Genomic DNA, 16,731 nt, shown 5'->3' on the forward strand with positions numbered 1-16,731 from the left:
TAAACCAGTCACCCTCATTTGTGCCTATTCTGAAATAGCGTCATTATGAGGCTTAAATATTTATGATACTACGAACATCTATTCTTACATAATGATGAGCCAAAATAAGACGAAACACCGACAAAATGGAGATCAGTAACTTTGACCATTAGTCTGTATACCTCTTCTTGCTAAAGCAATTCATTTGCACTTACCTTAACATGAAATGACTCATACTCTGGTGACCTTATTGATTATAAATGCCACCTGAGATGGCCACCATAGCCTAGGATGACTAATGTGAAGATATAATAGTCATAGAAGGGATTCACGCCTCCTATTTTGTAAAGCAGTATCAACAATTTCCCCATGTCAAGACGACAGACAAGTGCCAAGTATCACCAGAAAACCCAGGAATTATTTCAGTGACGAGAGGTTATATTGTTATGGCATACAAGTGAAACTTTTTAAATGCTTTTTAAATAAAGTACAAACTGGATACATAAAGGTGAGCCTACTATATCTCAGATCCAAAACTTGAAATGAGATACTTCTCAACCTGTTTATGTTGTCTCTACATACAGACAGTCCCAATGCTTACTGTACCAAACTTTTTATTATTTCAAACCAACCTCTGTACAAAACATCATAGCAGGCAAAGAAATTCAGTGACTTCAGCAAACACCACATGACAACTCGTAGAATGCTTTAAGGTTTACATTTTTATTATACAAGTGGCAAATAGCTTTCCTTTGGATACTTCATTGTTGGACAAATAATCACAGGTAAAGCATGTACTAACTTCAGTTACCAAAGCTCAACAGAACGACCTGTCCTCCACCTAGATTCTCCTAACTGGAAATGACTATGAACAAAGCAGGACTCCCCCAATATACATTTGTAAATGTCCCCCCATTAAGAATGGAGTTTGTAAACAGTGGATTTACTGCTGTAAAAAAGGAGTGTGATCACTGATTCCAGAAAAGCAAAAAAACCTAGCGTGATTTCTATTTCTGTTCCTGACCACACAGCGATCTGCTGCTACAACTGCAGAGGGGTGACACGAAGCGTGGAGCTGTGGTGCTGTCCAGTATCGCGACACATACCACGTCAGTGCCTATGGGTTCTGATCCGGCCTGAGAAACCTCAGGGTGGTCGTACTTCTCAGAAATAAACTCTAAGGCAATTCCTTCTCCAAAGAACTCATGATATTAATGCTGTTTAATGTCCGAGTTCAACAACTGAATTTGTCACAGTGCAGCTGAGTTTCAGCAGACCAAATGTATATTCAATGTCTTAATGTAATGTTTTTAGAAGAGATAGGCATGAAAATTCCAGTGAGAGCACACAAACCCTGACTTACGTACACAAGAATGAGCAAATACAAATCGGAATCTGTGCACAAGCACTGGAGTTTTCACACACACATGCAAGAAAAGTACACAAAATCAAACACATTTTCAGAGCGCGACTTCTGCAAGAATATGTACAGCAACTGCAAACCATCCAGAAGACCCACTTAAAAGAGCAAGAGCACTTTGCTGCTTTTGGCAAAGTACTTCTATTCCATTTACTCCAAAATTACACAGAAGTAAGAACAAATAACTCTGCAAGGAACTCAACTCCTTGAAGCATCAATCACATCTCAAAACCCAATGAAGAGCAGTCAGCTGATATATGTTTCTGTGTTGGTTCTGAATCATCTGATGAATAATACTATCAAGGAACTTGATGGAGTGCCTGAGAACAGCTCAGCTCTTGAAACTTATTTATATCATTCCTAGTCTGATGAGGCCAATTTGACACTAGGGAAGTTTGCTGTTCCAGAAGCATGTTCTGCTTCATACCAGTTTATATCAGTAAAAACATTACTTACCAGATAGAGCTGTCTGAGACATTATCTTTATCATAATATATCTACTCTGACAAACCCTTTCTAGTTAAGTCAAGGCATTAGTATTTTCTCTTTCCTTTCTAAATCAAACTATACAGAATTTTCAGAACCTAGCCATGGTCTTAAAACACGTTTTCTGTTTATTTATATTGAATCTGAAAGAGGATATTAATTTCCTCAGTGGCTGAAACATACAGGTTATACTTAATAAAAGAGGTAAAATGACCCCTTTGCAATCCGTTTTTGGATGTCAGCCAGCACATAATCCTTCAATTTAGGTGGATCTCCACTTACTACAGGAAAGAATGCATTTTATGAGAGTGATGAACATTCAGGTATTGTCCTATTCATACAAGTTTGATGAGAACCTAAAACCAACTCACTAAAACCCTGTGTGCATGTTCTTAAAACATACCCAATGAATTTTACTTTTTCTTAGATATAAGCTTTCTCCTTCTTTAGAGCTCCTTTTCTGTTGTATCTTTGACATTTCCATTTATTAGATTTCCATTTCGTCTTCACTACTTACTTCTCTGATAGAGAAGGTGTTTAAGGATTAAAATGCACAGATAAACTGTTGTAGCTGAAGTATCTATGTAAAAAAGTATTTTAAAAGTCAAAAGACAAATGCTAGCATAAAAAGTTTTGCTGCACTATATAAAGTCAGTCAGGTTATGAACAGATTCATATATTTCAGCAACATGAAGATGATGGTTACGTAAATACACACAAGTATTAACATCAACCTGCATTAAATTATGTAAACATACACATCTTCTGTGATCAATACAAACATCTACTCGTCCCAGGATACTACTGCAGCATAGCTCGAATTTGTTTTGAAGTAGATTCATCATTCAGGTGTTTTGTAGTGAACCTAGAAATTACAAATTAAAACAATATTTTATAAAATGAACAGGAATTAGAAAAGTCTGAAAACTTCAGTGCCTGTTTTTGAAATCAGTGCAGTTCAATTACTCAAAGGAGGAACTTACATGCTCCTCTAGTCACCGATCGCTGGAATTTAACTGCTAATAGTCTGGTGTTCTTTATCTTCTAAATACCCCTTGCAATAAGTTATTCCTTGTTAACAGGTGGAGAATTGTGGATAAATCCTGGCTGAATACTGTTTGCCATCTGTCTATAACACTGTCATAATTTTGGGTCAAAATTATAACTTTTTTTTTCCAGTTAAAAGCCTCAAAAGGAGTAAAAAACATGCAAAGACACAAGAAATAGGGTAATTACTGAAATGATGTAAGAATCTTGAATTTTGGCATCATCCAGAAGCCTAACTTTAGGCAGCTTTCTTAAATGTCCTGTACCTTAATATCTTACAATGTACCATCACATAGAGGGTTTTCTATTTTTTTGGATTTTGTAACCAGCAGAGTTACTTTTGGGGATATCTTGTGAGGACTGAAGAGCTTTTGTGGGTTTTTTTCTATTTAAGCCCAAACATTCTTCACTGCTTATGTTCGCAGGGAGATCAATCATCACATAAACTCAAAACACACCTGATACCTGTAGGATTTAACTCCACATCAATTTTAACTCGAAAGACATAGCGAATATATACAGAGGTGGTTATGGGTGCAGTTCTCACTCTATGCAAGTATTCAACAGCTACAGAATTCAACACAGCTCTGAAAAACTTGATAGTAAGACTCCCTTCTCAGCTTCAGAGAAGTGTCAGACCATTGCGTCTCACTGCCCAAGACAGCACCTTAAACACTTCGCGACAGAGCTGGGATTTACGTTGCTGTGTTCTTGAAGTTGTATCCTTTAGCAAAATTATTTTTTAAAAAAGTCTTATTAAATCACAGGGAAAGAGAGAGGGAAATATCAAGGGTTTGAGAAACAGAAATTCTTCTCTTGCTTCTAAAATATTCTAGTTACTGGGGTATTTTATTTAACACATCTTATCTTAAATACATTTTTTACCTCCGATGTACTGTTTACCTTTTAGATGGCTAAGTTTTAGGCGATAAAACAAACCTTAAGTATCTCTGAAGAAGGACATTAAGACTTTCAATATCAATAGTCATTGCTTATCAAAGTGAAATAGAATTGAAAGAAATGAATATTACTTAATACAACCCCAGGTGATGAAGGCATACCTGAAAGGACAATTTCCTTAATGAACCAAGCTTCTAAGGTGAAAAGTCTTAAATATAAAGAGACTGGGAGAAAAATAAGAGGAATTTGTTAAGGCTGAATCGAACAATCATTCCACACATACCTGAGAGCATTCAGAAGTCCTTCCACAGTGTCGGGTGGTTGTTCCTTTAAAACTTTTATGCATCCCTTCATCTGGGAACAGAAGCATGCCACTATTGAACAATAATATATGAATTGTACTAGCTGAAAACAAGGAAAAATTTCAACAAAGACAGGCAGGTTTTTTTTCCTACTGAGTGCTAATGCTGCCTTATATGACACAATAAAAGCATTATAACTTATTAAAATTGTCTTAAAGTTAAAAACCTCTTTTGAGAAAAACTTTTGAGAAAACAGCATCTACTTTAATAAGCATTTGTTGATAGTGAATTATATACAAAGTGTATATATTTTAACTTGCACATGATTTCTTCAATTCCAACTTAAAAAAAAAGTCAATAACAGCTGATATAGGCTAAAAAGAAGAGATTTTGGAAGAGTTTTCCATGTCACAGCTGTTAGCAACTATCAGAAGAGATGTTTCAACTTTGACTTTTATTTTTATGCTTGCACACAAGGAAGTAATTTTCAGTATTCAGTTTTCAGTTTTAGGCTTAACTGGTGATAACTGATTTGTTTTGTAACTAGTGATTACAAATTTAATCTGAGATAAGAAGTCCATGATGTTGATTTTAAACACCACACTGGACAAAAACCCTTGTGGAGAATGTAAACAACAGGCTGAAACTCTGTCCAAATTTACAAAAGGGGAAACGAAGGAGAGAAAGCAGAGGTAAAACTCATTTGACCCTCTATACAGACTCCCTATCTTGTCAATAGAGAGAAATAGGAAATTCCTCTAACCTATTCAGAATATACTTTCATATGTAGTGAAACATGCTCCAGAAGTACCTATTTCTTCCAATTGCTATGAAGACATCGAAAAGCTATCCAGAAATTAGTCTAGATTAATTCCATCTTATTGAAAATGACAAGGACCTGGCAGAGTCAAGATTTGAACCTTTTAAGTTTCCAAGTTGCATTCCAGTGCCAAAGCTAAATGCCAGTATTTTCTTTGCAGCTAAAGAGCAACTCTGCTTTATTATGGAAGTGGGTGATGAAATACTTAACTGAAGTCAGGGTCCATGTATTTACCAATAAAAATGATATGGAAAATGTAACTCAGCCTCCTGCACAATGACCAGCCTAACAATCACTGATCACTGTTCAGTTGGCTCATTTCTATCTGGAAGATAAAATTAGCCTTGCAAATAGCAGAGCAGATCAAATTCTCAGGGTAGCAGCACATGTTCTGAAGTGACACAGTCACTTTCTCTGAACTGGAGAAACTCTAGGCTATATTCACAACACTCAGTACAGGTTTACATGCCCCGTCAGATCAGATCAGACAAACTCAAAGGGGATAAAAATTCAAACCATTCTTTTCCATTTTCGTAGGAATCAGAATTGCTAAAACAGTCAAAAAAGAGAAGCTGTTTAGGACATCTAAACTAGGAGCCTGTAATCAACAGCTTGAAATACAGTCGTCAGTCTTGAAAGAGTGAGGAAAGCGTAATTGTTCCACTGTCCCTGAAATTCTCTTGACATGGCTCCTAAGAAATTACTAGTTTGGAGAAAAGCATTTTTTTCCCCACAGTAAAATAAACTCATCATCTGAAATATTATAAGATTTTTTTTATTAGGGAATAATCACTAAACTAATTAGGCAAATTAAGATTTGGGACCATGTACTCATTTTTAGAATTTTTATTAGTCATGCATCTCCTGCCTCCCATTTACATCTAGCTAACTATCCTGTAAGATTATAGGGTGTTAGGATAAATGTGAAAAACAAAGTACACACATTGTGTATCGGGGTCCTATCAAAATTTTACTCGTGTTGTGTCTGTAGGCAAGAGACTGAGTTAGAAGTCAGGAAGTCTGCATTCAGTTCCCAGGCTCTATCTGTGGCATGACCTTCAGCAGATCAATTGACCTCTTTGTGACATACCTTCTCTGTAAAACAGAGCCAAAGAGGAGATGTGGTAATATACTGATATCTGCAGATGAAAAATGCTAATGAAGACTCATATATATATATATATATATATATATATATATATATATATATATATGTGTTTTATTTTCTTTTGAAGTAGGCTGTCTTGTAAAGGGAAAGACTTAGCATCTTTTTTTCATGCATTACAGTTTAATTCTACTGAAAGGCATGGTGCATGACATTTAGGTTTGTAAAAAGATGTAGCAAAAATAAGAGTACTTTTTTTGTGTGTGCTTGTAATATCTTAGATGAAAAAATAAGGTTGATTTTGGTGTGACTATCATGCCAAAGCTAAAACTGAAGGCTCATTATCAGCATTACAACAATAATATTTCAGTTCTGCTACTTCAGATCTCAGACAATGCAGAGACAATGTCAAATCTCTGCTTATTTACAACAGAACTACTGCCAAAGATGAGCATTTCAGCATAAATTACACGATTAATAAAAAATTATGACCATAGAACTTATTCCAGGGTAGGTGAAATACAAGATTATTTTAGTGTAACCACACAGTCGGCAGGAAAGCAGAGCTAACAAAGACAAATGAGTATCTGTGTCTGGAAGAAAATACACAGATAAAAAAGAGCGATCCTTATTTTAATTTCAAAGAGGCTGATATATTGAACTACACAGGTGAAGATAAATTCTAAATTTTGCCATTCAAAAGTAACTAAAATGATTTATACAAAGTCATAAGCTTGGCTGAAAACAAGCTGCAGACTAGTATTCTCAAACCTACAGAGTATTAAAGAAAAGTCACTCTTACATCAATCTTTGATGTCTTTGAGAAAGCTCCCACAGGATGAACGTGATCGTACAGAATAATAACTCCCACCATTACTCGCATGCAGAACATAAGGGTCTCTTCACTGGTGAATCTACCCCTGTACTCTCTGGAAAAGAGAACAAAGGAAACAGTCTTGACTTTCTACTGGACAATTTTGCAAACTAGGCTATTAGTGCACAAAATCTGAACATTGTATTTGAAAGTTGAAGATGAATCTTAGTAAGATTTTAAAGATCTTTGAATTGAGTAAGTCCTTGTCAATTTAGAAGGAAGGCTAGAAAGCAAATAAAGATAAGTAAACCCCTTCTAACACCTCTTCACAGTTCAGACCCTCAGTTCAGCAAAATGTCTAAGCTGATGGCTTCACAGAAGACTTGCATAGTTCATGAAAAATGATGGAGACTGATTTAGTTCTGTTTAATCTTAGAAACACAACATATCAAAACGCAAAGGAAAGCTACTCTTTTTGCTTAAATTCCTACTTTGAAACAGTTAACATTTAAGTGGGATCTAATTGCAGCAGCTAGTAAGTTTAGGGCTTCACCTAAGCGGATCATAGTCATTGCCTGCTCTCTCTCTCTTCTAAGCCCATAGGCAACTTCAGCAACCCTGGTTCACGGAGCATCTAAAATGCAGAAGCCCACTAGATAGGACTACACTAAACTCATTCCAAAGAGGTCTTCTTTGACTTTTCAATTCCAAAATAAGAATAAGGATGGCACAGTTGACAGCCCCTATCAGCTCTAATCCCTGAAACCATCATCAGGAAATGAAAAACAAACTAGAGAATAACAGAAATCCTGAAAAACATAAATTAACACAATTTTTCTAACAAGTATTATTTTGCATGGATAATACATAGATTTGCCTACTGTCATTCATTGGTTTTCAACATAAAACTTGATTTTTTTCACTGAAACATATCATTAAAAATACTAAAATCTGTACTATATTACCTCTCAGTTTACAGTAACTTCAACTTTTATTCTTCTGTTTAATTAACACAGCATCATAACATGAACAGATTTAAAGGCTACAGACATTTTGAGATGAAAATTCTTCATTATCCCACAATTAGAACTAAATATCAGATAATCTTCTGGTAGATGACTCACAACTTTCTGTTCCTCTACTCCTGCCAAAAACTGGCTGACACATTAGTTTACTTTTCAGTGACTACTTCTATGATGTCCCAGGGCTGTGAGGCGAGTGCCACCACATACATATACTTCTCCAGAATTTTCATAACCAAATACAATAACCTCAGGAATTCTACCCTTTCCATGGCACCGTGAACAAACAATTAAAATACAGGAAGGCTACCTTGACTCTGTCTTGTATGTGTTTTCCACTTGAAGAGGCATCTAACCTAAAAACCACTTGACTAAATGCATAGCATAACAATAGTAACCCCACTGGCTATACCTATGCTAGCAGCTAAGAAAATAACTAGAGTTTCCACACAGCTGGAGTTTCTCATATACAGGATAAGATGGTTACATCCAAAAAAGCTCTACACAACTGATCCTCAAAATAGTCCTCGTGTATCATTTGTGAAAGCGCCACTTGCAAAGGCCAAAATCTTGGCCCTAAGTGTGCTAATAACCGAGCAGCATGGGCAATCAAGAGACACCAGTTGGCCTATGGCCCTGGTTAGACAAGACACAGAAGCCTATGAGTGCATAAGGTTACACTTGCATTTTAACCTTTTGTTCAAATACTGGCTGACCATGTAAACTCTCCCTAACAAAATTCAATGCTGATTCATGAAAAATATCATAAGGTGGTTAAAACAGAAGGCACAGCTTTCTAATACCAGGTCATGCTTTGTATACAAATGTGATAACAACTTAAGGCAAACATACAGGCATTAATTTGGAAAAAAAAAATCTGTTTATCCCAGGTGGCTACTTAAAATACTATACGAATTCTCTCATACAAGAAAAACAAGATTTAAGGTAAAACTTACGGTGTTTCCAACATGACTTTACATACACTAGCCATAGTACTTAGACAGTCCGTTGTATTTTCAATTGGTAACGTTTTGTTCTAGAAGGGTTAAAAACAGCCATTGTTCAGTAAATCATCTTGTAAAATTAAAATCAAGAATGTCTATATATAGACCTTTTCTCCCCCATTACCTACTTCTGATACAAAATGTGTAGTTGCATTACTGAGTGTTTTCAGCATTGGTGTGGCTTCTGCATAAAACAGGGACATCCTATTGGCCATTTCATTGTTTACTTCATTCTCAATGTCTAGCTGATGAAAAATTGAGAAAAAATAGTCAGTAAAACACTTTAAAGTCTTGTCAGCAGCAAGAAAAAGATACAGTGCGTGCTCATGTCAGCAAGCAGATTGTTGCATGAATAGTTGCACTCTAATCACTTCATCCAGAGTGTTGATTAACTCTCAGTGGGAAGGAGAGAACATGACAGCTAGTGAATGAAAAGAAAAAACATTACAACAAATGGTATAAATTCACACTGATAAATACCTCAGTATGAAAAACAGATCAGATTGTATTTACTTACATGCATGTTGTTTATTCTGTTGCGACTTATTGTCCGCCTATAATAACTGAAGTCATTCTGAATTGCTGGGTTTCTCATCTTAGAGGAAGACATAGGAAATAATCAGTTTCGGTTCAAAATACATGGAAAAAATCAGCACGTATTAAAAAGATTTTATTAACCTTAAGTTCATCAAAACGAAGAGTGAAATGTAAGATTTCTGCAAACTCTTTCGCTAGAGCCTGTTCCCGTTCCAGGTGCTGGGTTGGCGTATAAGGTGGGCACGTCAAGGACTCCAATAAGCTCTGCAGGGCTTTCTCTGAATAAAAATCAGAAGCACAAATTCTAATCACATTATGACAAAGTTTTATATCTAAATATACTTTGTTTGAAGGGAAAGAACCCTCTGAACATCCAGAGCCCTAACAGAAATGCTTTTTTGTACCATTCTAAGGTGAGAAACATTAGTGAAAGACACCTGCCTCTTCAGGCTCTCTGCCATTTTCTCTCAATTTCCTATAACTGAGCTCTTTCCCCTTTTTATCACCCTTTATCTGCGTTCCCTATCAAAAATTATAGAGAAAGCATTTTCCTTGCATTTAGATATTCGACTCTCTCTTTCATCTTCCCCAGTGAGCCAGTATAGAGATTATTGTGGCATCTCTGTTACTAAAAGTATACTCTTAGGCGCTAGTTCAGCTCCCATGGCTATAATTACTAGCCTAACCCAAAAAGGGAACGACTTAGTAAGCAGGATGGTGTGGAAGAATTCCCTTGCATGGGGAGCTCTCCCACTTTATACATAAATTTTTGCACAGTGGTTCTCTTCCAGAGTCCTAATTCAAGGAGTAACTACATCATTTTGGGGTTTGTAGGGATGACAAAGCCAGTGTAAAACATGCCCAACTTTGGATTTTCACCCTGTGAGATAGTTTACTGATACCCTTCTCCCCGTTACCCCTGTTTATAGAAGTTTCAAAATATTACTGGCTTACACTCCTTTTAAATCTATGAAAGATCCAAATGACATTGTACAACGAGTTAGTACAATGGACCAGTGAAGTGCAGAAGACTGGTGGGCACCAGAGAAAAACCTTATATAGTTTTATCACATTCTTTGCTTGTGCTCCATTTAGATAATGCAGATTTTTAAGCGACAAATTATTTTAGGTGACAAACTAACAAACTATGACAATTTTGAAAATAAAAGAAGATTAAAAATGTGCCTCAATAAATACAGGGCTCACCTAATCTGAGTGAAAACTCATAAAAGCGCTTCAGCCTTACAACCAGAGGACATACTGAATTCCATGCTCTTTCTTGCAACTGGATATCATTGGGGTTTTGTATTGCCTGAAATGAAAATAATACTGTAAAGAACTGTGATCTATGAATAACAAACAAAAGATGGTTTGGAAGTTTTCTAGTTCACTATTTTAGAAAGTATTGTAAACCAGAATAATTATGAGCAATTACATTGCACAGAGTAGGAAATTAGTGAGCCCCCAAAATACCATTTTTCCACCTTTCCTCTCCCCCTGTAACATAGTTATTTAAAATTATCCATTTGAATGCACCACTGACATACAGAAATATGTTTTATCACAATATTTGGGGAAAAAATATGGCAGAAACACCAGAGGAGGCCTTTTGTATGATTACTGGTTACAGAAACAGGTGTTTTTTTTTTTTAAAGATTCTGATGCTTTTGAAATCTTCAACATATTCAGGTTCTTCAGTAACCAACAGCTCACACGAACAGTAACCGTAAAGTTGATAAAGGGAAAGGTTTGGTCAGTTGAGCCAAGTTCTAAATTACAGTTCAGAACTGTACTTCGTGACCAGTTTCATAGAATAAGATGCCTGCAAAGTGGATGTAAGGTTATGATTTACTGTATTTCATTATTTCACTTACACAGAATAACAACTATGTTCAACTTTTTTTTTTTACAGTGTATTTGTGATATCTCAGTATTGTGTCTTCTGCATCCTCAACTTTGACTCCTATATTTCTCAAAGTGAAAAAAATTACTAAATACCAATAGGAAACCTAAAAGAAGTTCCAACAGCCATCATTTAATAATTTATTAGGGCTTTATATTCTATGTTACACCTAATCTGTAACGTATTTCCTAAATACAATTTTAATGAAGATTTTCATAACGTTTCATAGAATGGGCTTGGATACAGAACAGAAGCAGGAGCACATTGAGTTTTGCTTGATTTTGCTTCCAAAGAACTGTCATTAACAAACATACGTCTTTAATTTCTTGACCAGCTCCTTTGTAAGCCTGGAGGTCTGCAAGCATACTTTCCGAGTCCTGTAAAACTGCACTGATCTGATTCCATACCTCCCTTTCTCCATCTGTGGGCTGTGCATCTAAGAAACAAAAGCAAAATACACAAAGTCAAAAGGTAGCTGCAATACAAACGGCAAGATTACTCAGTTCTGCTTAACAACATTATATCCAGCTTGACTATGTGTAACTCCATTCTGATGTGTTTCTTTAAAATACACAATTACACTGCGCTGCCATTTTGCTAACATCCAAGTTATTTCTTTTCTATAGCAAGGAAGGAAAAACAGTACAAGTTTTGTATGCTCTGGCTCATAATGCCTCTTCTCAAGACACAGCATTTTGAAGTGAAGCAGTATCATAAAGCAATGTTGTCAGAAAATAGGATAATGCGTCAGTCCTTTAGCAAAAATGTCCCTCTCTTTCCTGAGCTCCACAGCTTGATTACAAAGGATTGTTCACTTTTCTTGCAGCTTGGGGATAAAATCAGGCTTTTCAGTGGATGGAGCAGTGGGATATTATGCCACTTTGACTTTCATCCACGCTTCCTTAACAAGGGTAATTTATTTCTCCTTTTGTAAAACACAGATACAATACTGTTAAAAATAAACATTTTTCTTATGTATGTCAGAGATTATTCCTTCTACTAAAATAAATCCCTGTCAATGATCAGTTTTTCAGGGTGGGAGTGACCTGTAGACCTTTACTGTTCAGAGAAATGAGATTTGGAAGTAGGTCAATTTTCCCATTCAAATCCCATCCAATGGGGTTTTCACAACAGTGTGATACCAGGGGGTGATGTTTTCCCTAGAACATTGACATGTTAGAGAAGGTAGAGATCTTCTGCCTTCTTTTGCCTTAAAACATAAAGATGACTGGCACAGACTAAAGACTGGATGACCTATATATAGAACCGTAGCCAGTATTTACAGAAACGATCACATTGTCCCAGGTTTCTACAGAGACACATTTTTTTTCTTCTTAAATTTGTATTAACTTATAAAGATAGAATTTTAATTTTTATGGAAGAAAAAATACTTTGAAGTCAAACTTAGGACTTAAGGGTTCCTTGCTTGAATTAAAAGCAATAAGATACCTTCAGTTCAAAACTCACTGAGTAGGAAGAGCTACTGTAGACTTCTCTACATTAATAAACAAGAAATATTAAAAATACTTTTTCTATTTAGTTGTCTTAGTCTCATCAAGAAATGAGACCCTGTTCTCCACCCATATATCAGTATGTGACTCATTTACCCACTCCCCAGTAGAAACAAATGAACTGGTTCACTTTGGAGAACATGGAAAGAGCGGGCTTCTCAAAGCCTTTCTCCATGATGCTTCAGGTTAGGATAATCTGTTTAAATGTGTCAAGTTATCTACTGACCTTGCACCAACCAGACTAAATGGCTGAGACAACTGTGTCTGTAGCTCTGAGGCAACTAATACTTGAAATCTTTTCTATATTTGTATGTCACCATGAGTCCCATGAGACTGGACACATGAAACAATACTGACTTGACTTCCCTTTTATTCTGGAAGTTTTCCCTCATCTTGTTTAAAAGAGAGAATGAGTCAAAGTAAAAATAAACTGGGCTTACTCAGCTGGGTTTTATATCCAAAATACTTCACGTTACTAAAAATTCCACTATCCTCTAAAAAGCAAGGGAAAGTAGCACCAAAGGGAAAAACTATCCCAAACAGGAAAACTCCAGCAGGGACACGGCTGTTGAACCAACCTATCGGACACATTAAGTTTACAGTGTTACTGATTGGTTCTTTCCCCAAGCTGCAAGAAATCTCAGGTATACACTGTAAGGGGTTTGTCATCTTGTGATAAAGAAACAAAACAGTAAACACTTCTCAGTTTAAAGAAGAAAGTGGTGATCTTGCTACACAGTCACATACTATAGAACAACAGAGTAGGGGGAAGGTAGGGGTCACCTATAAATCAATATCTATATTGTAATAGTTAAATAAAAGTTAATTAAAATAACATTTTCAGTAAATATTAAGACATGAAGGAGAATAAGTGATTTATTAGTACAGTTCACGAGTGTAAAATTTGCATGTTCAGGTCACCTGAAGCATGGGTTGGTTAACAAGGTACTTCTATGTAACTTTTCACAATTTCTTTGCTTTAAAAAATATTAGCCCCTAATAGATATGTAAACACTACAGACTGCTCAGCGCTTTGGGACTTAAAAATGGCCTTTAGTACAATCCATTATGGTTGGTCTTTTTCAGTTTTTCCCAATTCACCTTTTGGAAGCTGGGGGAAGGTTGAATATTTGGGACCCACTGAGCATTCTGTAGTATCCCAGCACCTGGCGAAGTAGGAGTAGGAAGAAGGTAGGTGGGTGGAAGAGGGAAAAAAAGGGAGAGGAAGAGGGCTGCAAAGGCTACAGAGCAACAGGCTTAGCTTGCATTTGCAGAAGCAGTTTATATTTATGCTGAAAGTGTTTAGCTTAAAAATAAAGGTAGGGAGAATGATTCAGGCTTTTGTAAAAAATCATGCATCTTACTTATGAAATATGTTATGCAAACAGATGTTCTGTTATGGCCATGTTTCAAAAGAGATTTTACATGAAGATCTTGCCACAAATGGTCAACTAAAATACCTGTAATCCATTACTTTGAAAAATATTTCATCTTGTTGTCCACAACAATAACAGCAACAACAACTAAAAGGAATACAGACGACTTCATGAGGGATTTTGGCTTTTTAAATTGTTTTCTATTCCAACAATACCAAAACTCATTTCTCTGTTCCAAGTTAAAAAAATGCCATTCCTGAATCACAGAGTGGAATCATTGCTTGGCAGTGCTCACCTCTTATCCCCATGCTTCCAGAGAACCAGCACGTGCTTAAGCAATTTGATCCCACTTATAAATAAAATCATAGCCACTGACTAATCCGCATTGAATGCAAGCCCTCTCAGTAATAAGTTATCATAATCACCAGACTTACTGCATTTCAAGTCTGAGTGTTTAGAGTACTCATGACTAGCATTCTGAGTACACTGTCTTTAATAAGACAAAATTGGAAACCCTTCTACCTCCCTTTGCCTGAGTGTTTCCAATGTGAACCCTAAACCTGACAACTAAATGAATCCTCTACCAATTATTTCAAGAGTCAGACCAGGTTTGACTCTTCCATATACAGATTCTAATAGCAAATTTTAATTCAGAAAGCAAAAAATTTAGCACTGCAGAGAAATGCAATTCCATTGGCTCCACCAGAAATAACCAAGATTTGATAATTCATCCATTCCATGAACAAATGCTCTCTTTCATCTTTATACATGGTCTATTCCATGTTTTGGATGGGGCTTCAGATTTCATAAAAAAAGGGGGAAAGCTGGACCAACTACAGTCCATTTGTGGATCCATTAAATATTTAAGATGTGTGGCAGGGTGGGAGTGTGGAATCATACTTTTTTTTTTCCTTAGGAAAATACCTGCTGTTTGTTTCAAAAAAAACAAACCAACCTAACAGCACTACATATCTACCTTATTCTTCACCAAGTGTGCATTAGAAAAAGCATAGAAACTGCTATGTAGGTAAGACATTAGTAGTCATAGGACAAGATTAAATATAGAAAGAATGGATATGAAGCCTTTACCAACACAAATTTAAGCATAACAATATCTCAGTAACTAATTTTTATGAAGTATATCTCAATAATTAATTTTAATGAAGAGATAACAAGACAGTACTAAAAGAAGTGCTTCCAAATCATACACCCTTTCTGTGTCTGAAATGCAAACCAAAAGCACAGAACTTTATTCCACCCTCAGCCAAACCGATGGCAAGTTAAGAGGATTCCCACTGAAGCTGGTTAGTGCTTGCATTTCATTCAATGTGAAATCATATTTATCAAAAACATCATAATCACCTGGCCTCAACAGCCTAGCAAAAGAATAGAGAGGAAATCCAGATGTCTTAGAGACTCTGCTTTCACCTTTTCTTGTCCTATCCACTGCTGAACATGGCCAGTAATTCCACCAGTGAGAGAGAGAGTGTGTGAGTGTGTATGTGTGAGTGAGTGAGCGAGAGTGTGTGTGTGTGTGTGTGTTACAGTATGATGCTACAGTCCTATTTCAGATTTGTCACCATGACAATGATTTTTCCCATTCCAATCTGGGACACAATTAGATGAAAAGATAGATCATGCCCTTGGAAAAGATAAAAGGCATCATTACAATTACAGTGAATAAAGTATTTCAGAACCTGCTCTACTCCATACATTAAAAAAAGGGTATTATGTAGAAACACTACCCTATCCATGATATAAGCCAAAATTCCAGTCTACAATGGATTTTTGAATTTTGCCCTTTCTCAACTAGCCAGAACAAAGCGAAGCTCCCTAAATTGTTAGTACTTGCTACGGGCACAACGCTGTGCCAGGGATGTCGGTGCCAGGCCGCAGCCCCGCGGCAGACACGGAGTGGACAGCCTCTCTCTGAGCCCTAGCTTCTTGCTTAGGGCACACTCTGCAGCACGGGAGACAAGAGTTTACTCTTCCACAGGCTGGATACAGATCACATCTCCAGCCTTGTTGCCTGTAGAGCGAGGGTATTAATTAATATCCTATTACACAAAAAGTGGGCAGTTGATTTGCTGCCAGATATTTTCTAATAATAGACATTTTTAGTCAGACATGAACAACGATCACTGAAAATTTAATGAATCTTTCTGAGGATGGGGGGGAAATCCTAGAAAGTGAGTGTCCTTGATTCTTGGGGGGATGGGATTAAATTAGGATCAGGAAACAAGCCCAACTAGATAACATTTAGAAAAAGGGGAACCTGCTAATGTTAAGGTTATACATCTTACAAAACGTATTTGTATCCAACGAGAAGATGTCACTTCAGGGTATCTCCTCCCAGTAATCTATAAGCTTTAGTCTTTTAGGTTCAAACAAATTGTTGTTACCTCAACCTTCAAATTATTTCCAAGAATTCATGTGGAATTAGTTGTTTACTTTACCCAAAAAAGGCCCTCTATGGGCAGCAGTAATTTGGCAATAGATTTTCTG

The 16,731-nt window shown here is 36.4% G+C and overlaps 1 protein-coding gene across 10 annotated transcripts in view; it reads right to left on the minus strand.

Annotated features, from left to right (window-relative positions):
* Window positions 1-576: 576 nt before the first annotated feature.
* The window catches only part of CYRIA (CYFIP related Rac1 interactor A), a 61,098-nt gene continuing 44,943 nt past the window's right edge, over window positions 577-16,731 (minus strand). For all 10 annotated transcript variants that reach the window (XM_064448087.1, XM_064448088.1, XM_064448078.1 and 7 more), the window contains 9 exons: window positions 11,654-11,775; window positions 10,643-10,748; window positions 9,578-9,714; window positions 9,417-9,494; window positions 9,028-9,144; window positions 8,852-8,931; window positions 6,862-6,988; window positions 4,116-4,186; window positions 577-2,750 (listed from right to left, as the gene is read on the minus strand). In XM_064448087.1, the coding sequence (XP_064304157.1) occupies window positions 2,687-2,750; window positions 4,116-4,186; window positions 6,862-6,988; window positions 8,852-8,931; window positions 9,028-9,144; window positions 9,417-9,494; window positions 9,578-9,714; window positions 10,643-10,748; window positions 11,654-11,775 (902 nt within the window). In that variant the 3' untranslated portion in view covers window positions 577-2,686. The remainder of the gene's footprint in view (window positions 2,751-4,115; window positions 4,187-6,861; window positions 6,989-8,851; window positions 8,932-9,027; window positions 9,145-9,416; window positions 9,495-9,577; window positions 9,715-10,642; window positions 10,749-11,653; window positions 11,776-16,731) is intronic.

Source organism: Phalacrocorax carbo, chromosome 3 (genome assembly GCF_963921805.1).
Source record: "Phalacrocorax carbo chromosome 3, bPhaCar2.1, whole genome shotgun sequence".
NCBI lineage: Eukaryota > Metazoa > Chordata > Aves > Suliformes > Phalacrocoracidae > Phalacrocorax > Phalacrocorax carbo.